Source organism: Macrosteles quadrilineatus, unplaced genomic scaffold, assembly GCF_028750875.1.
Source record: "Macrosteles quadrilineatus isolate MER2022 unplaced genomic scaffold, UCM_ALF_1.0 Scaffold_9__3_contigs__length_116548681, whole genome shotgun sequence".
Taxonomy (NCBI): domain Eukaryota; kingdom Metazoa; phylum Arthropoda; class Insecta; order Hemiptera; family Cicadellidae; genus Macrosteles; species Macrosteles quadrilineatus.
In genome coordinates this window covers 101,193,201-101,215,721 of record NW_026542602.1, presented here as the reverse complement: position 1 = coordinate 101,215,721, position 22,521 = coordinate 101,193,201, and the positions used below count along the sequence as shown (strand labels likewise).

Here is a 22,521-nt window from a genome sequence, read left to right as displayed (position 1 = left end):
TTATATGACATTTTCTTTAAGATAAATAAACTTACTTGATCTTCCGACTTCCTCTGATATTGCTTCCCAAACGTTGTTTCTCGCTCGTTGGTCCTTGTAAAGAGGGTGTCTCAGGTTGTAAATTTCAGGGTGGGGAGAAATCGCCTCAACTAGTTTCTCGTCTTCCTCGAGCGTAAACACTTTCATTGTAGTCTTGGATGACACTCGACAAAAAGACACGCGCACTTTCTTGAGAAAACGCTGCGAAAGCCTCAAAAATCGTGCAACGACTGCGACTATGTCTGCTCCAGGAGCAGACCCGTACGATAGCCGTCTACGACTGTGGCGCCAGTCGCGTCAGTGGGCGCCATTGAAAACAATGCTCAGCAGTCGCTCTACGATTATCGATCAACGGCTGTCGTCCAACGACTGCAGTTCCAGCCGCACCACATGCGCGGCGGAACATCTATTATTCATGTCAAGAGTGACGAATCATCTTCCGTCCGCTGCATACTAGCATTTACAATAAACGTATTTCTTTTGATTATACCATTGACTATATATACCTATAGGTATATATATAGTCAATATCTATGTATAGTCTATATATATAGGTATATATAGACTATATATATATAGGTATATATAGACTATATATACCTGTAGGTATATATAGTCAATGATTATACCCACGTTAACAATTTTAAACGTTGTGAAACAACAACACATAGAATATTTAATTTAAATACGCCCAGTACATATTTGGACAGAAACATACCTAATTTGACCTGATCCAGACTCATTGTTTATCGCATTTCTCATAATAAACATAAATAAATAACGTCACTGGCCTGAATGTCTATACAAATGGCTGTAACGGCTGGTTTGACAGTTCCATATAAATATTGATAAAAATCATGTTTCCTTTCAGGCCAGTGACAACATTTGTTTTTGTTCTTATAGTTGTGGTAGTATCATGAACATTACCCACCTATTTGAGAATCATTTTTTTTTATTAATCTTTTCGTTTTTAAAATACTACAGTTGGGAATAGCTTTACTTGTGAGTTTTTTTCAGTCTTTAAAATGCCCCCTTCTCAATTAAAATGTGTAAACAATAACGTACGTTTAATTATGTTTTATCTATTAACCCTTTGAATAAATCTGAACAATTGACTGATTTTCAATATAACTTCCACAAGAACAGCTAATTGACAAACAGCGAGAAAGAGCTCTATTATGGCTCTTTTAATATAAAAGCCTCACTTATTATATACAAGATTATATACATTTTGGCCCGTTAGTTGCATCCCCTTATGTTTTTGCAACATACAGTATTTTACCTAAACTTTATTGCATTAATTTAATCCCTCGTACTGTATGTTGTTTTGTAAATTGGCAACTTACTTAAAATTTAAAATTTCATTTAAAAGTTTTAAAGCCAGATATCTTTAAGGGCGTGTGTATGTTAGGCACGGGTGCATATGTTGCATTTCAAAGCCAGCTGATAACAGTATGTGCCCGAGTGATATCAGAGTGTTTGTTCTAGCGTAGGCGACCGACTTTCCTGATGATCGTACCGTTAACAGTTCCCCGTTGGTAAGTTATAAACCATTGTCTACTTTAGTGGATAGTGTGTAATTGTAGGTGATTGTAACAATGGTTGCTTCATACATACTCACATACACACACATACACAAACTCATACGCTTACGCACTCACACTAAGACGAGAAAACGTGTCAATCGGGCTTCCCGCTCGACTTGAACATTGTTTCAAGTCATTATCACTAACGTGTAGCGCCGGTTTAGGACCGTCAACTTCATAGAATGGGTTTAAATGGGAAACCCGTGAAAGTTGGGAACTAGGTATTTTCTAAAATTAGTCTATATAGAGTAATTCCTCCACAATTAATAAGGGAGTCGAAGTAGAGTCTGGATGAAATGTGATTAAAACAGGGATATTATGTGAACGTGAACTCGGTGCTTTACAGAACATATTTATGGTGTATAATAGAAAATTTAATTCAATATGACTTTTTATTTTACAGATACTTAATTGTAAGGCACACGGTATAAAATATTAATGGTTTGATAATACAGCAATTTTAGATATTTATTTAAAACAAATGTAGAGAAAAACAAAATTGTGTACTCTGAAACAAATCTTTTAACGAAGTTTTAGTTTTATATCTCCCTAAGTAATGGTTATAGAAAAAACTATAAGTAGGCCTGTTGTAGGAAAACGAATCAGAAATAAAACAAGAAAAATTTCAACACGATAGCTTACATAGTATTCAACTTATGGTCAATTTAGTATAACACTGCAATTTCTAGGTTTGGAGGGGGTGGGGGGAAAGCTCAAGGGGTGAGAGTGGGGATTTTTGGGAAAATACACCTCCCATAAGATTATATCACATATACAAAATCCAGCTTTCCACCATTTAGTTGCGAAAAGGCTGTTTTATTGTATTCATTAACTGGGCTGATAAAAAAAAAAAACACAACAAAAAAACTGTATTTTTACAGTGATTTTGGAAAAATCCGTAAAAGGCATGAAAAGGGGTTAATATTGTATTTAATTTTTGGTACATCACCCGTGTTTCTAAGTCTTCTCGGCATCTGAATACTACTCAGGCTGAAAAATATGCGTACTTCTTAGTACACATATTGTGATAGTACGTACACAATACGTACAAACGTTAGTTTCTTAGTACGTATGTGTACTCTTGTGAGGGTTTGGATTTCGACAGGGTAATGTGAGCCGTAGGAAGCACTTAATCTCTAAGGTAGAATTCCATAGTCAAAGTAGATTGCGATACTGCATCAACTTAATGACTCAATGAGTTAAATTGTAGTATGCCCCTATTATGAATTGCTACAACGCATCCGAAATGTAGGTTACAATCTTCACATATTCAACGACGCGGTCGTATGACGAAGACGAAGATTTGACAGTAAGTACTAGGCCTACTCCTCTTCCTTGGCTTCCAGCGTTCCAGTTTTAAGTAATGTACCATATTCTAGGATATGTCGCGATGATGCATTAGTGAGGGATTACAGAAAAATCTGTCTCCAACTTACCCACTGGACCTCTCACATAAAAAATCTTATTAAGTCTCGTCATCCACCTTTGCAAACTGCCCATCAGCTTATAGAGAAATGCTTTTCGCCCAATACGAATGGCGCAAGGTCTTGGGGTGCGATCATACGCAGAAACAGCATTTTAACCAATCCACAAACAGCAGTAGGTGTCTCGTAGCTAACCCGTAAGCAGTAGGCTCTTTTAAACCAGTTCCTCATCGATGTAGGAGTAACTCCTGGAAATCTAAGTGAAGGTAGGTCCAAAATCAGGAAAATCTTGTTCACGTGCGTAGTTGAACGTGTAGTCAGACAGTTCATTTTCACTAATTAATTGCAGTTCTTAAAAGATAGAATATGACATTAGTATAGAAAAAATAACATGATTAGGAACAACTTAGACTTTTGAACTTTTAAATTCTTTTTATTTCAGTACTCGTATGTTAGCGTTGAATTAAATCATTGTATTCAAACTAGGAATATCCAAGCCAATGTTTACAATAACATCCAAATATCATTAAACTAGATCTAAAAAGAGTTTGTAGGTGCCAAACTAAATAAATTTATGTAAATACCTGCTTCGTATTAATCCAAATTGCTACTAATGCCGCAACTAGTTTCGCCATAGATTAAAAAGGAGTAGACCGCACGGAACCTTTGCTTAGGTACTCATTTAATCTATGGCTTCACCTTCAGGAAGTCATCTTCAGGCGTCAAAGGAAGTCATGATCAATTCATCAGAAGGTTGTCGATTCACTTCTACAAAGACACAAGAACACCAACATGGACATTTAAACGATGAAAAGGTAGGCCTACATTTATATCGAGTGACAAACGAATAAAAAATTGCAACAATGGTATGTGAGTAATTCGCTGGCAACCGGATGGATGTAGAGTCCCGCGGATGTATATAAATTGATAAGTATTACTTATCAATTTGGATTCCTACGAAGCCAGTATTTACACAAATTCATATATTTAACCAAAGTAATCCGGAGGCCAACATAAAAACATTTTGAACGTCTTTAAACACTCCGTATCATTGCTAAGTTTAAGGTAGTTTTAGTTTTACGCCGTTCAGATTCGGTTCTTTAAAAAGTTCGAAATCAGCCTACTCTAAATAATCCTATCGATCAGCTGAATATATGTTTTTGTGTCGATTCCGTTATATAGAGGTGTTGTTATATAGAGAAAGTTTTATTGTTTTCTATTTGTTTCTTCTTAAACCCTGAACGTTACCAATTTCGATTAAATGATTAAGCAAAAAACTGTATATTTGTTAGAAATAAAACTAAAGAAACAACTCACAAACTAAATAACTAAACAACTAAAGAAAAAAACCAATCATAAAATCTTCCCTTAAGTATGAAAACTAACATTTAGTTGACTAGCGTTCAAATGTCACAAACATGAAATGCACAAAAACAAGTTTCATATTATTAAATATGATAAAAATCTACTTGTACGGTACTCAAATATTCAAGTTCATTGGAGAAACTAAAACAAAATTTTATATTTTTGAAGTGCTGTTTTATTTTTATTCATCCATAAAACTTAAACCTTCAAAAATGTTTATTTGCTCTACAAAAAATGCTCAACAATAATCTTTAACTTAAAAAATAACAAACATTTTAGAACAGTTCAACTTATCACACAAAACCTCATTTTACTCATTCACACAATCTCCGCGCGAGCAGACAACTGTCACTTGATCAGCTGATGTGGTACCAGCTGATCAACAATGCCGCACACCGGTCAGCTGTCTGTCTTCAGGCCGGTGGAAACCCCCTGGCACCGCGGATGACGTCAAAGTGGCCGGTCAGCCACATATAACCACCGGGGCGCAGTCCCCAGTCACAGTGTTAGTGCATCGTCCTCCTGGAAGTGAGCTCAAAGTAAGTGGTTCAAATCTTTCATAGGTTAAAGTATTTGGTTTCATAGTAAAATAGGTTAACAATTAATTGTAGAATAATGCAATTTAATGTAATAATAACGAATAAAAATATAACCAATTTGACTTTTGAATGTGTTTTGACTGCTTTTATAATTTGTTGTGCCTTTTTTCTTTTTGAAATTGTCGTAATTTATTTGTAGCAATGCATTGAATAAAATACATTTTCAAATGTATATTGTAACTTTTTAATCAGCATTTTACAATGCTACACATAGCACATTTCAATACAATAGAACTCTTTCTACATTTTAATGTATAAAGGACACATTTTTATGTTAACAACACTAAAAAGGGCTCTGATTAAATTAATTAACTACCTAATACAACTTAACTAATCACCTCAAAATTTAATTGTCACATTTATTAGTTTGATCAAGGAAAATTGGATGAATGTTTTCTATATAGTTTCATTTAATAGCTCTTAAGGGTAGACTGTGAAGTTATTTAGAAACTTATTTGATATATTTGTAATATTATGCTTCTCAAAAGGAGAAAAGGTTATTTAATACATTCTCAAATACTTGCAATACTTGTGATAATGTTTAAACTTATATTTGATATGAATGTCTGTGGTAGTATTTTCCAAAATATAATAATGCGTATTCCTTAATGTTTATCATAATTTTGTAGGAATGCTTAAACAAACTTAATTTTTAACCAACAGAATAAACCAAAGCTCTGTTTTCGTAGTACGATTCAAAATAAAAACAATACAAATATTTTAATATTACTTTTGTTTTTACTATAGGACAATATAATTATTACCAGTAATTTAAAATACTATTTCGTCTGTGAAAGAATCAAAAAATACATTCATTTTATATAACTGTATTGAAATATTTTTACCAAAACTGCAATAAGCCTCTCTTGTTTTAAGTAGTTGTTTGTGTTTGTTATTCTTTTAATCTTTATATGACTACATAACTATTTCATACCCAGTTTTATATTACACTAAACATGCTTAATACTTCTGCCATTTAATTAAAACTCATTTTACAACAAAACAATATCATTTGGCAAAGATAAAAATTACATTGAAATGAAGGTTGATCATTTGGCATTGAAATATTTGTTTTTGATAAGCTCGGCCTAATTCTCACAAACGTGTTGATTTTATATTGATCCAAATGTCCTCAAGTGTTATTTTGTTATATTGTAACTGTATTTATATTTATAAACACGGATAAATATAAACTTGTAGAAGTATAAACACAGATCATGAACCTGGTTGGCCTTCTTAGTTGTAATCACTCAATGAATACGGTCAATGTTACAAATGATTCAACAGAATGGCATGGCCGCTATCTGCGCTCTTGACTCTTATTAATTATGGTTTTGATAACGATGAAGGGAAAATAAAAACACGGCCGAAAATAAATCAAGGTTTGTTTCAGGGATGTGTACAATATTTTTGTAATGTTTGTACACAATAGAATTTTCCGAAAGAAACTGAAGTAAGATTTAATGTGAGATTAAGATAATCAATGCTGTATTAATAACAATAACACATTACCGAAACATTTTTGTGTACAATTGTTTCAACGCCAGTGGTATTTTTACACGGTTTTGTGACTATCCATACCCTGATCTTGCTCGTCGATCTTTTTTTTAAGATAGCATCATTGATTTGATAGTCCAAATACAAACGATATCTGCATATAAAATCCATTTGGGAACAATGAATCTCCAGATTTGAAGACGGCCACTACAACAACTCGGCTAACCAATCAATTAAAGTAAAATATAGAAAATAAAATTAACACCCTCCAACGTAACATTACCATACATATTTCAGAATTAACATTAAAACTATGTGAGTATTGGTTTTGAGATAAAGTATTTTGTAGTTAACACAGTGCCAAATTCAGAAGTTTTAACAAGGTTCAATCATAGGTTCAATCTTGTTAGGCGGTGCATCATAATATATTCATAATCGTACAAAATACCAAAATCCATCGGTAAAATGTGTACAGTTCTTGTTTGTTTTGGTTACAGGTTCGCGTATAATTCTTTGCTCGGAGAGAAATTCCTCTTTTTACGTAATTTAGTTCGTTTGAATGTTTAAATTCATTTGGAGATATAGCCTCTGGATCGTTAAAAAAAAAAAGAAAAAAAATTGGATCGTAAGGTAAGCCTTAGATTTAATTATGTTTAAATTCAATTTGACTTTGATTTTATCAATCAGTTCCAATCACTAGTAATGAAAGTACACTAAAGTCGACACAAAACGTCAATTGAAGCATTAAAACAAGAAAACTATAAAATATCAGAATACCTTCTCGCCATTTTGCAAAGTTTTTACTCTTAAAAACTGGCCCGGTTCACTGTCCGGAATAGATAAAAACATATTTTACATAACTCGCAGCGTTATGCATCTTCCAGATAACTTAGTTGACCTATCTTGATAATTAGCTGAAGTTGTCCAGCAGTTTGATTCTTTTCGGTCGATTCTTTACAACCATTACGTAATGACAATAAACCGGGCATTTTAACGGTCTATGACCTGATTGTTATGATGTTATGAATATGATACGTGATTTGTTTCACTTCCGAACAACTACAAACGTGCCAACGTGTCTTTGTCAAAAACAAATAAATTTTATGGTAAAATAATGCAGTAGTTAAACAGATTCCACAAACTGTATTACTAATCTCATAAAACTAATTGGAGATAAAATTTATCAGTAAGTTTAATGTAGAGCATACAAAACTTATCTATATTTCTTTAACTAAATGAGTACCTAGTTTAGACTTGATTATTTTTTTCTGAATTATACATTTAAAATTTTTATAGCATGGTTTTACCTAAAACATCTTAGGGTTTATGTTGTTCTTTAACAAGTGCAGATACATTAGTTCCATCAAGGGATAGACAAGTTTTAAATTTGGCAGTAAAATGTTGGAGTGTGAATTTAAATTTTACTTTTTTAACTTTCGTTTTTTTTACGTTCGAACGTCACATGCTAATGGAAGTCCAATCAACTTTTGATTAAAATAATGAAACACGATTAACTGACGTGGTCTGCCCGATTCTCCCCGCTTTTTACCTGTTACACCTGTAATGGAAAACCACTTCGAGGCAGGCAAATAATTATAGAAAGTTACGAATCCGAACAGGTTTTTCGCACAAAGTGGCTCGGGCTACTAATAGTAAAGTTGTCCGAGGCTGCGTCGCGCCGGTCACTGAGATTTGTTTAATTTATTTCTTCCTCTGGAATCTCCGCCGGACTTCCCACTGGTTTCTGTACGACTTACCGCCAATTCTGCATTCCTTCTAGTTTCCTTTACCTGTAGTTTCCCACCAATATTCTCCGTGGTTCAGCCAAGTGGACGTGGAAAAGTTTGGAATGCCCGTGATAACTGATCACGTTCGCTAGGGTATTTTTGGTCCTGTGTGGGTAATTTAGACTGGGTGTGATTATACTTGGATAGGCCAAAAAACCATATAAAAGAGGTACTGATATTTAGTCCCACGTGGGAAATGTATACTTAGGGGCCGTGAAAAAAAAAACATATTTGGAATTTCGAAAAGTATACTCTATAATCCAGTGGAGGAAGGATGTTGAACGTATCATTTGGATTACTTCAGTTAGCAAATGTATCATTTTAGAATATACTCTCCAATTAATAGAAGAAGGCGTAATTGAAAGGCAATCACGAACGGGGACCACACCCGTAACGTTATGTAGTAGGTTAAGAAGATTTGCCAAATAAACAAGACAATAAGTAATTGAAAGTGAGCGAATTGGATTAATCTTACCCAAATTAAATTTCACTCCAGCCAATACTCCTTGGCTTAATTAACTAAACGTCTTATCCAACAACACAAATAAAGACATGGAAAAGCCAGGTTAACGGAGGCCACTAACCTCACAAAAGTTCTTGAGTCATATTTACTTAAAAGCGATAATTTACCGACCACATTTTGCGCTGAATATTAAACGGCCTGGTTAATAGAATCCTAACCAGGCGAGGGCTTGTTTGTTATTGAAGTTGCAGATCAGGTCGGTAATTATGGACTATCAGGTTCAAGCCTTCGGCGACGCCACACAGCTGATTAACACGACGTAGATGATTTGCTAGCCGGTTTCGCAAACTGTACATTAAGCTTCATTTACTTTTATGCGTCATTTATCAAGTCACGATCAAACATGAGTTTTACCCAACTATCGCTTAACAACACGACTGATAATCAAGAATGTATGTGATATTTAATCACCTACGTACTGAAGATGTTTTTGCGAAGTTATCAAACAGGTTTGCAGCATTTAGAAACAAGTACTGTATGTTTTTCCAACTTTTATCACAGTAGGATATTTTTGTTTGACTGCTGCCAGTTAAAAGATGTTGACCCTACAAACAACCTAAGCTATCAATTGATTATATCCAATTATGATTTATCTCCTGGAAGTTGTTAGACCCGATCAGCAGCCTCTTTCATGTTCGTTTGTTATATAAAATGTCATAAGTAATTCTTTGTGGTGTAAGCCTTTCCTACACAAAACATCAAACGTTTTCCACCCTAAAGATCCAAATTTAACCAAATTATTTAAACCAATGATTGTTTATTTTCTACCCCTCCAAGTATTACTAGTATTTCCCTTATTTCCCTCGTAAAATTTGAAACTTAAAATTCATTATAATCTCATAAATCTATCTGACATATTCTTACTTCTTGTCCTAGATGGAGGCTAATACGACGACCGTTGTGTCAATAATGGCGGCTCAGCTTCAGTTTGGCCTGATAGAGTACCTGATCTTCGGAGCTCTACTGAGCATGTCTGCCATGATCGGAATCTACTTCGGCTGCTGCAGCGCTCAGAACACCGTCTCTGAATACCTTTTGGGCGGCAAGAAGATGGGGATTCTGCCTGTGGCGCTGTCAAATGTTGCCAGGTGAGGTTAAATAACAGTTGAATTTATAATAAATTGGAATTATTAATCCTTAAAATCTTTAAGATAGACATAGTTATTTACATTAATTACAGTATCTATTTTTTACCTTAAAAAACTGAAGGACATGAAATAATACAGGAAACTGTTTAGGTCTTTTAAGATTCTCAAGTTAACTGGGATGTGTAACGTGGAATTTGATCAATAGAAATACAAAACGTTTTCCCAAAACGGATAGGTTTTGTTATCAGTCTTCCATAGGTATCTCAGAAATAAAATGTGCTCAAAAATTAAAATCCAAGCGTCATTTGAAAGTATTTTTTTTATATTTTACCTAGGTTTAATGTGCACAGTAGAATTTGAAGAGCACTGTCATCAATAAAATAGTTTTATTGAATATATTGCTATTGAAAATAATTTTTTTATATGATTAAAGCTTCTGCTAGAGTCCTTAGTTAGTATGTTTCATGGTCCTCGGAGACAAGTTATCAACAGCAAAGTTTGGATCTTTAAATCTTTCCCTTTATTCCTTATGATAATCAGAGTAAGGAGTGGATTTTTTTTGACGTTTTGAACAAACAATGAGTTAGTCTTTCTGTTATATTTCTCCTGATTGATGTTGACATTTTTTTGCAGCCATGTGTCTGGGATAACCCTCCTGGGAGTTCCAGCAGAGATCTACCTCTATGGGACACAGTACTACCTCATCATAGTCAGCATGGTGGTCGTCTCCTTCTTGGTCATCTTCTGCTACATCCCTGTCTTCTATCCCCTACAGCTCAACTCTGCTTTCCAGGTAAATATATTTTGAAGTTGAGAATGGGGGTCTCAGTTTGATCCACTTAAACCTAATTATGTTGACAAAGTCCTTGGAGGAACTAAAGTGTCAAAATCACATAAAATTTACCAACAATTCTTTATAGTGTTGTTTGTTTCTTAGTATGCAATAAGTTATTTTAAACTGTATGCTTTAATTGGTGGTTTCAACTTTATGCTATGATGTAAAAAAGTTTTGTCTAACTATCGTTTGATAACTTGAAACCCCCCAAAAGAATATATTTGGTCTTTTAGATGCATTGTTATTAATTTAAATCCACTAACGATTTGTGTATTTTTACAGTATTTGGAAATGAGGTTCAATTCAAAAGTTCGGAGTATGGGGTCATTCATATTTGCTGTTTCATTGGTGAGTACCTACAGCAATATCATATTATTATTAATATAAAAATTAACAAACTAGTTTGCATTGTCACTTGTCAGGGTAAAATTTGTAATAAATGTATAGAAAGCATCCTTTTTCCGAAAACTATACCAATTTCAAACCGTGTCTTATATACTTATTTCATTTGAGCTATGATTTATCGTCATTAGAGAAAGCTATGATGAAATAAATTAAACTGATGAATTGCTTAAACTCTTGAAGTAGTAAACCGTTTTGCAAAAAGGTAGCAATCTTGCGACTTTATAGAACAGGTTTGTGAATATTTTACAGTATTTTTTATTACTCATAAATTTGTTCAAGCCTTTCAAGGTAACTCTGGTGTCTTCTAAATTTGAAGTTTTTTCTTTTTGCAACATTTCTATTTTTTTAAAACACATTTTTGTTATCTTTTTTGACCATTTTACTTTCTGTTACAGATTGTCTACATCCCAATAGTGATCTATGTCCCAGCGCTGGCCTTTAATCAAGGTAAGATCATCTGATTATTTAGTTAGTTGCTTCATTAAACATAATCTTGTGACCTAAACCTATAAGTTATAACCTAAGTTAACCTAGTTATACCTAGTTATAGTAATATAGTTGTTAGGTTAATTAAGTTATAACCTATAACTTTGATAAGGAAAAATATATAAAAAATGTAGGTTTCAATGTTTATAGTTTCATAATACAAGATGAATAGGTATGTATCTTATCCAATTAAATCTATACCTGGAAGGAGTAGATTTATTGGAGGTAGCTTTACACCAACAAGATTCATCTTAATTCCCCAGAAGTTATGTAAACTGTTTGTTTGTTTTCAGTTACGGGGGCTTCAGTACATGTAATCGCTCCAATCATCTGCCTCGTTTGCATATTCTACACAACTCTGGTAAGTTACGCTCTGCTCTGATACAAACAAGATTTCATGACTGTCTTGTATTCTATTACTTTGTTTTGTTACCTACTTTGAAAACATATAAGAACCCAACAGATAAAGTAATGCAATTTGAATGCAAGACTGTGGTAATGGTTATACAACAATCATTTGGCTTGATCATGATATGTAAAGTGCAGTAGAAATGCAATTTTATTCATGCCATTTAAAACTTTGTGTGTAGGTAATCAACAAACTTATCATGACATAGATTAATTAATTGATATGATTATAATTAAAATATGAGTTATTATTTGAATGCAAAACATCTTTTATTGCAATACACAATTAGTTACAAGTCAAATTACCTTCTGATGGCGGTCACTCTTTAATCTCAAGTGGAAATTAGGTCAAAGTTGTAATTTTGGAATCACGCCAAATTGCTTGTCCTGTCCATTATTTACCACACAAGTTTGCATCAAGGAAAGGTTACATTGAACTTGTTGGTTTCCTTCGTGATGGTTTATGAAGTTTTTGCAAAGAAAATGAGTCAAACAAACCAGTTTTGAGTCCGTCTTTATAAAACCATAACCCTTATTGTACGAGTTGTACGTTATATTGATCCACTATTGTACACATGAATTGAGTACCGGTAGTTGAAAAATAACCAATCAACTAGTCAACAGACAATAGTCAATAATTGGTTACGCCTACTTCCAAGTTAAAGCAAAACTCTTCAAACTGGCATAACACTAAAGTTTTCCTGAAAATTGTTTCTCAATTATACCTATGTAGGGCTCACTCCATTCTCATTCAAATTTTATTCTGCAGGGGGGACTCAAGGCAGTAGTTTGGACTGATGCTCTCCAAAGTATTTTCATTGCTGTGTCAATCACCTCCATCTTAATTTTGGGAACTTCACAAATTGGAGGATTCTCAGAAGTGTTTCGGATAGCCAAGGAAGGTCATCGGCTGGAATTGTTGAAGTAAGTTCAAAGCTGATAAAGTTTGGGGAATAAAAGGCAAAATGGTTAAGGACGTTTAAAAAGTATATTGAATGCAATAAAACCATGATTAAAAGCTATTACTCTGAGTAGTTTTATTTTTAATGTACAGTTGAAACCAGTACTTTGGCATATTAGACGAATATTCACTCTTTGTGAAAAGTAATATTCAGTCTAGGTTTTTGCCGAGTAGAAATTTAATCATAGTACATTTTCTTGTGATTCCTCTCATAAGCATAAAATTAGTACTGTAGTGACAGAGTCCTGAAGGCATTGCATAAATCAAAGTTAATCATTCGTCATTTACATTCCTACACGTAATGTAACTACACGTAACGTGTTTGCTGAATGCATTCATTCAATTACTAGCTGAGAAGATGATATAATGCCACATGATTTTGTTCTCTCTTTTTCTTTGCTCAGTTCGGCTTAGTTAGACAAAATAGTTTGGATGCAGTTGAAGTCTCCTTAGAACATCTAGTAAATAGCACTACCAATTTTTAGATCGACCACATTCTCATAATAATGTAAAGCTTCTCTATGGAATCATGTGGAAATTAGTTTCCTGGTTATCACCAAAATATTCTCCAAGTTGATAAATTTTTGAATTTTCTTCAATAAAAAGAGTTATTAAAAAAAAAACTTTATTTTTCTGACCAATTCCATGTAGTCTACTCATTTAAGGTCTGATAACATGTATGCATTATGTGGTCTACCTATTTTTGTCTCTTGGCCTTTTATTTGATACTCGAGTCTTCTATGAATGTGAAAATACTGAATGGATAGTATCACAACAGATTGATGTGTCCACCAGTCTAAAACTCCATCTCAAGCACAATATCCTAGGTTACATTGCCATACAAGTAGTGGTGGTACGTAGTTTCTATCCTTTTAGAGAGGACTTTCCTTGTTTTTTTACCAAACAACAAGTGTTTACTAACTGATTGCTTTTGCAGTTTTGATACTGATCCATTTGCAAGAAACACATTCTGGACAGTTATCATCGGAACTCAGTTCTTCTGGCTCTCCAACTTTGCAGTGCACCCAGGCTCAGTGCAGAAGTTTATCTGTGTTCCATCCATGAGAGGTGCCAAAATGTGAGTTGTTTGCCATTATGTGATTAATTAGTGAAGATTAGTTCCAAATTGCTTTATAAATTAAACTGTTTACAAAACTGAAAACAATACCATTTAGTTCTTCTAATAATTTTGTCATGTCTCCCGCCAAGTCCCCCAGCGGTACACAGCTGCTGCAGTGTATATATACATGACGTGACAAAGTGGCTTTTTTACTCGTCTATAGCTCTGAAGAAACAAAAGCTATTAAAATAATTGTTCATCCACTGGATAGGGGCAATCATTCTTGGCAAAATAAAAAAAAGAATTTAAAAAAAGGTTGTGTTTGAGCCAAGAAAAACTAGTTTGAAAATTCACAAATTTTCCGTGTTCTCCTTCTTCTCCTTAAATGTTGACGGACCTACAGCCCAAACCACTGGCTCAATTTTAATGTTTTTTATGTTGTTTGAAAGCCCTTAGCGTGTAGATGTGCCTTTTGAGGGTCACAAGTCGGTGCGTTGACCCATAAACCCTTGGCAAGCCCTCAAAGTACGATTTTGGCCCATTTAAATAACATGGGATTAAAATCAAAACAAAAGAAGGATCAGCTGCGATTAAATCTCAATTAATTTAAAATGTTAGAGAAATTCATAGGATCAGCTGAAAAAATATTTTAAAACTTTTATAAAGTATTTTTTTCAGGTATACCGAATGATTTGAGCTACTTACTATATAAAATTACTTAGAGCAGTGATATTCCCCGATACTTTCCATTGAAAAATGCAGTGTACCGATGGTACACTGGTACAGCAGCTCGTCATTTTTAACAGTTTAATACTACTTATCAAAACATATGAAACCTAGGAACTTGAAACTTAGTACTAGTACTAAGGTTAGTTTTAACATTGTTTCTTCATAATATTGCCAAAATTTATTTAACTAAATAAGGTTAGTTTTATGTTTTGATACACTAAAACAAATAAAACAATCGGGAAAATCCGTCTACGTATGTTAAACAAGCAAAAAAGTGAATGTAAAAAGTGATATGTAAATTTAGGATAAAAATGAGTTTTTCAATATTTGTTTTGCCTTATGCTATCTCTAACAAACCTAATCTGTTTGATTACATTTTTACTTCTCTAATAAGGGCTCAATTTACACTAGTCTTTAGATATACGGGTTTAATTATCGGAACACTTATGTAACACCAATGCATTTTATGTGTAGTTGTTCCCTGGTCTATATATAAGAGAAAAGAGGATTTTTATTTTAACTGTTAATTTTCTACAAAAATAAATACAATCTAACAAAAAACCACTAAGTGGTAACACTTCCCCCGCCAAGTCAGCAACCCAAAAAAGACAATAAATCGCCACTTTTCCGCCAAGTAAAACAATGTAATGTATGTAAGTTTGGCCACTTGGCGGCAGACTTTTGCTTGATCACTTTAAAAAATACCATAAAATTAGTTTCATTGAGCAAGTATCTCTCCCAATAGTACATTGCTAGATGAGAGCTTATTTTACAAAATTTGACCTTATTTGTGTCACATTTCATAAAATCATAATAGTGATGGTTTTATATTTACTGATTACCTCGAAATTATTATACTTAGTTGGACTAATTAATTAGAGAAGTTGATTTGTGAAATTATCCACCAACGTAACTTTAATGAAAAAAAAACAAGCAAAAGTCTGCCGCCAAGTTGCCAAACTTACATATATTACATTGTTTTACTTGGCGGAAAAGTGGCGATTTATTGTCTTTTTTGGGTTGCTGACTTGGCGGGGGAAGTGTTACCACTTAGTGGTTTTTTGTTAGATATTGTAAAAACTGATGGGAGTTGTTGGTTTTCTTATATTGGAGTTTATTTTATTAATTGTAAAAGAATGTTCAACACTCCATAATCTAGTGTAATCACAGACAAAATCTCTGTGTCTTGAGTGATTCTTTTGTAGTTAAAACTCACACCATTTATCATGATTAATGATAAACCACATAGCGAAATGTGACACAGTATTCTTTGCAGTTATGAACAAGATGTGTTATTCTGGGATGTTTTTTCATTAATTACAATTTTAAAATGCGGTTTGGATTCCACTATAAACTGTAGGTCCCCTTAATTGCAGTTGGCTGTATGGGCTATTAATTAACAGTCCTGTCTAAGTAATATGTCGACCTTAGTCACTAACATGACTACAAGATCACCACTCATCCTACACTTATCTCCATTCATAGTTGGCTTAAACTTCTTACCTTCGTATGGTCGCTATTTCAATTAAAAGTATTAAAAAGTGTTAAAGTAAGCCTATGTTATGAAATAACATAACAGTTATTTTCCCTTACTCAAACTAACATGGTAGTTAATTTATATAGATGAATCCAACTTCACAATAACACTATAACCTAACCAAAAACTTCTTTACACTAAAATAATCACATAGTTTCATTCGTTTACTGACCAAGAAATTTATTTTCAGTGTCATGATCATCAGCTGTGTTTGCATCATCGGAGTCATCAGCATCACTTCTTACATTGGTCTGCTGATATTCGCCAAGTATCATGATTGCGATCCAGTTGCCACTAAGGTGAGGTTTTAAACACTCGAAGATACTTTCAAAAACAATCAATTTGTCTATACATTTGACTTTAGATTAAATGTTTGCTTTGTTCTCTAGATGATCCGAAAATCTGGACAGCTGTTGCCATACTATGTCATGGATGTAGCGAGAGATGTCCCTGGCTTAACGGGACTTTTCGTGTCTGGAGTTGTCAGCGCCGCTCTTAGGTAAGCACTGATGACACCAAGTAAGGAATAGACGAAGTAGTAAATCCTTTCATGTTTGAATGACTCATTTCTCAAGGGAAAATAATTAGATACATAAAAAGCTCTTCACCAGTACTGTATTGCTTAGTCAATGTACAAATCCATGAGTACAATAACTTGTCTGAAACCTTTCAAATGCCTTTGAGATTTAAAGTAAACCCTCAGTTCATCTTAAAGTTGATGAAAACCCAAACTGAAAGACTACATGTGTTACATTACACTATACCAACATTACCAGAATGACTGACCAAAAACCAAACAATAATTTCAGTAGTACTATAATGTGCCAATTTCAGTTCTGGTTTTTTTTCATATTACACACTTAGACGAGCTTCAGAATTGTGGTTGGCAACTGTATAGTTATGTAAGATAACAGCCTAGGCATCAATTTATATAACGATTCAAGACATCCAGGTGTTTTCCGTTCCAATGTCAAGGTTTTGTGGTTAAAGATCATCCTACTGTGCAAGGCTGATTGCCCAGTTTGTAATTATTTTTCCTACAGTTACCTGACAAAGTGGGCTTCCTTGCATTGATTGTAGCACGCAAAGTAATAATTGCTGCACTTACTTACTTTTGCTGTACTTATTTTCTTTTGCCGCACTCTTATTTTTTACCGCACTCCAGTATTTCAACCAAACAACACAAAACAGTGTGCTTTTACTAGACACGTAATATGTGTACGCTTGAAAATAAGTTAGCAACACTTAAAGACACTACTATTACAATCAGCTGGTGCAGTGTTTCTCATTTTGTTCAACCCTTGGATTTTACCTAACCTAAATACGTGCTGTATAGTGTTTGAAAGACTAATTGTTTCTATGCTTTATGGTAACTGTGGGAAAAATATAATGTGTAACACGAGCGCAAAGTGCCTTTTGCTGCACTCGAGAAACTTTCCACTCTCGCCTGCGGATCGTGCATAAACATTTCTCTCATGTATAAAAACCAGATTATTTTGGTGTCCACTGGAAAGAAATAAATTCCCTTCAAGTTTTTTTGCACATATTGATGGTAGATTAATTATTTTCATTAGTGTCAGAAGCTAGATCCTCTGAATACATTACTGTCAAGGATTACAAGCCTGAAGGGTCACTTTTACGATCCAATGCACACATTCAAACAAGTTGAAATTAATTGCTTCATCAACATTCAGTGTTATTTAACTAGTTGCACAATTTTCTAGAAACTGCAAGAAAGGAAATTGTTAAAAAAGCTAATTTGAGCTTGCATAACACTTTGATCCTTATTTAAATTAGCGATGCAAAATTTGTTTTATCATTTGACATTATTGTTTATCACTGCGTTGAATGAATAAATGATTGTGAATACTGGTATGATCTTATTTTTTCAAACAAAATGCAGAACTGTGTCTGCCAAGGCATCAACTCAATTTTGCATAAAACGATAAAACCCTGATCATAATTTAAATATACTAAATATTACATTTTACAAAAAACACCTTTTACCCTCCCTGTTGCAGCAAACCTAAGTATTCGTTAAACTTTTATTGAAATAGGGAATAAATGTGATATTTCTAAGGAGACATTTTAGTGTAAATCCAATCAGGGAAATGGAAATTCGCTTAGTCTGCAGGTTTGCTGCGGTGGGGGTATTTTTAAGTGTGTTTTAGTTTGTTAGCATGAATAAATAGTTAAAATTATCGTAACATGGGTTGTTTCCATGGAAACGTAATGTAAAACGGCAGCATTTAGCATAGTTTTTAATTTTGTTGTACTTCTGGCCTTTTTTAGTGTGCTCTAGTGGCGAAACGGTTCGTCGTAGAAACAAACATTATATAGGAAACTTGTAGTAAATTTTGTCATCTTTAATTTTACAAAGCGGGATTTTCTTAAAAACCCATACTTACCGAGATTTGCCCGAAAAACCAAAAAAAGTGCCCAAATTTTAAGGGTTTTCACAAAATAACCAATGTTCCGGGCAAAATATCTGTCAGCAAACCTCATAATCGTGTTCAGCGACCCAAAAAAACATAAAGAAAAGTGATTATTAGGACTGTACCTAAACTTTCCGCTAACTGTCATTTATATTCCTAATATGCCTAGCCTATTAGTATTTGTCACTGAGCTATTTGAGGTGAAAAAAGATGCTATAGCTTACAATAAGTCGATATATCAGTAAGCATGATTAATTAAAAAAGTTTGTTGTTTTAAGAGAAACTAGAATCTGCTGTAGCTCAATACAACTGCATCCATTGTGATATAAAACTGGCGACAGCTTAACATGGCTATCGATAGTCAAAGGTTTTAACTGTTTCTGCTTGGTGACTAAACAAGTATTTTGTGTTGCAGTACGATGTCTGCCAGTCTAAACACAGTGTCGGGGACGCTCTATGAAGACTTTATCGCACCTTACTACAAAAAGTCACCCAAGTCTGATGCCACAGCTTCCCTGCTGATGAAGCTGATAGTGCTGACTGTGGGAGGATGCTGCGTGCTGCTCATCTTTGTTGTGGAGAGGCTTGGAGATCTTATGCAGGTTGGATTTTCTGATTGACTTATACTACCAATGTAATTTTCAGAGCATTATTGTTCCATTTTTAAATCCCATAAGATTGTATGTAACAACAGTCTTAAATACAAATGTCACAAGTAACATTAACAGGTTCAGTCTCTGTATGTAGACTCTCCAGACACCCAGGAGTGAGTGTGTTAAGAAATTAAATAACATTTTAATGTTTCTTGTGGCAATTTAGGTTGAAGAAAAACTGCACAATCACACGAGATTTGAAAATGGAGCACTAATCTAAAACTTGCCACAGAATAATAGTTGTAAGTTGAGAACTGCAAAAGGTATGCAACTTATGGTCATTGATTCAATCTTGGGGGCAAAAATGAATAAATTACTTCTTCAGATTTCTTATAATGAAATCTGCTAATCTTTAGCTTCAACGTGACAGGAGTACTATAAATACAAAACTCAACTAGTTTTATGGATGAGTTCAGAGGAGAGTAATAAGACAGAAAAAAGTTGGAAAACTATACATTTCAATTTGTATTTACCATTAATTTTGTTGTTATAACTTTAAATTTCCCATTTTCAGATGGCAATGAGTTTGACCAGTATCACTCATGGTCCGATGATCTACATATTCTCTGTCGGACTCTTCTTTCCATGGGTCAATTCTAACGTAAGTTCTTCATAATATTAGGATAATTTTAAAATAATATTTTGGTTTTGACTGGTACTTCAGTACCAAAAAGTCTGTTTGTAAATCCTAATCTACACCCATCATTTTTTATCATGGTTTAAAGTCCTAAATTAAAAAAAATAACTTTTTATAAACAAATAAATGACTGAAAAAGTTAAAAATTAAATATTTTACTAACCTTCTTGTTTTGCTCACACAAGCAAAATTTAACAGATTGTGCTCAGACATTCCAAGTTATTCAAACATACTTCCCGATGAGCTAGAGACTTGAAACATAGCTCACAAATAAATGACAATGCAATATTAAATAATATTACGAGTATTTTAATTTTTCTGTACATTATTTTTTACCAGTGTATTTAATTTGTATATCAATTGCAGGGAGCGATATGGGGAGCGATATCCAGTCTGACATCTATGGCTGTCCTTGTCGGAGGGTCCCAGTTATACGTGCTCATGGGGAAAATAAGATTTCCGGGGAAAATCACGACTGTTGACCAATGCCCTCTGGACATTGCAATAAACAAGTAAGTACCCCTACACAATATTATTGATTATAACTTTATTTGAGTGTTTATATCTTAAAATGATTATTTGATAAATTCATTACAGATTCTCAAAATTTAGAGCTTCAACAAGGTGTTTGTTAAATACTTGATTTTCCTATGTCAACAAAAGAAAAAATGGTCACTAAACACATTTAAAGGAAAAGAGGTCCAAACTTTTAAATGTGTTGTCATTTTGTGAATTAATTCCGTTTCTCTTTTCTCCCAATGATCAAGACCAATTATAAATATTTATAAAAAAATTCAATTTAAAAACTTATTGATGATAAAAGTTGCTTGCACAGAAAAAAAATTCAACTTACCAGCTCTCTTTAAAAAAGTTTGTTGGATCAATTAGATTAAAATCCTTGAAAAACATCACAAAGTTCTAGGATGTAATTTTTCAGTCTAAACAGTGTTAGGCTACATCTTTTTGAAATAAAGGAAATTTCCTTACTGTTGTAAAATGAAGCACAGCAATAACAACAATTATTTTTGCAGTTCCACGATGGCCTATCTCAGCAGCTACACAGGGCCGAGCTCCCTTGTTGAGGCAGACTCGGATGTTCCCCAGATGTTCCAGTTGTCCTACATGTACTACTGCACGATGGGGACTCTAGTCGGCCTCGTAATCGGCTTCCTGGTGTCCTACCTCACCGGAGGCCAATGTCTGGACACTCTGGACAGGCGGACCATAACACCGTGGATGCGAGGGTTCCTCCCGACCGAGAAACCAAAACTGGCACAAGAGGAACTTAAACTCCTCAACGGCAAGAGCAAAGTGACCATCGTTAAAGGGATGAACAATGTTTAGAACATTAATTTTGAAAGTTAAGAGTAGATTTTACGGACAAATGTGATATCTAGACACCAAAGGGGTTTTCAAAACTCAAAATTAGTATCCTGTGGTCAATCCTTACAACAGGAAAATAAGTTAAGTCTCCTTTATCCAGGATAAAATATTCCTCAATCTGATGTATTTTGAGATTGAAGAATATCTTGAATTTAAAACAGTCAAAGAAGTACCAGATTGTGTACAATCTATTTCCTTGTGTATTGTGTAATACCATTGACTTTTGTATCTATACTGAATATTCTATCAATAGTCAATGGTAATACTGTATATACAGGACAAGCAATAAAGGAGGAAATAAAATTCATTTTATGTTCTTAAACTATCGGTGTGTCTACCAATTAAAAAATACAGAAGAATGCATAAGGAATGCAGTCTTGTATAGTTTTATTAATAATGTGTACATGTGTAAATAATAATTTTATTTGAAAGAGTATTAGTGCACTCTTTATAATGTGTGTTTTTAGTTTGTATATGTCATAGTTATAGGTAATGCTGGTGAATTTGTTTTCATGTCTCCTATAAAGAGCCCAAATGTAGTTATCATTAAGGAGCTAACTGATCGGGATTAACAAGAATATTTTTAACATCATACACCAATTCTAATCATTACAGCAACAGATTATGTATACTTTAAAAATTACCTTTTGATTTACCTTTAAAAATACTATAAATGTTTAATCTTCAGAAATATTTTTCATATTTTCCAGTATCTGTAGTAAAATAAACAAATTTGAAATAAAACCAACCGATATATACTTTAGTTTTGACAAAGAAAAGCAAAACCTAAGCAAAAATGACTGTCCTCGTGCTGTGATCTTCATAAGTTGTAAATAGTGTAAAATATAGAATAGTTGGAATACAAATAATGTTATGAAATAAGTATTACTGTTACTGAAAATAAATGTTTTGTAGAAAAATGTTTTGTATTTATATTTAAATTCGTTCAGCCCCTTAGTAAAAGTTTTGTAAACACATACCTAGTCTAGCAGCAGTCACACTCCTCTGTATGAGAAGTCACACACTATAATTCATCATAATTATAATGTGACCAATATAATACACTACATTGTGTTGGTGAAAT

At 33.6% G+C, this 22,521-nt stretch overlaps 1 protein-coding gene across 1 annotated transcript; it reads left to right on the top strand.

Moving 5' to 3' along the window:
* Positions 1-277: 277 nt before the first annotated feature.
* LOC129003675 (sodium-coupled monocarboxylate transporter 1-like) lies at positions 278-22,359 on the top strand. The gene is made up of 15 exons (XM_054431974.1): positions 278-335; positions 4,832-4,953; positions 9,697-9,908; positions 10,542-10,701; positions 11,026-11,091; positions 11,544-11,595; positions 11,928-11,995; positions 12,812-12,966; positions 13,941-14,081; positions 16,520-16,628; positions 16,719-16,828; positions 19,180-19,366; positions 19,932-20,018; positions 20,421-20,566; positions 21,086-22,359. Exons 1-15 carry the CDS (start codon positions 278-280, stop codon positions 21,396-21,398), a joined length of 1,986 nt encoding a protein of 661 aa, XP_054287949.1. The 3' UTR covers positions 21,399-22,359.
* Positions 22,360-22,521: the final 162 nt, after the last annotated feature.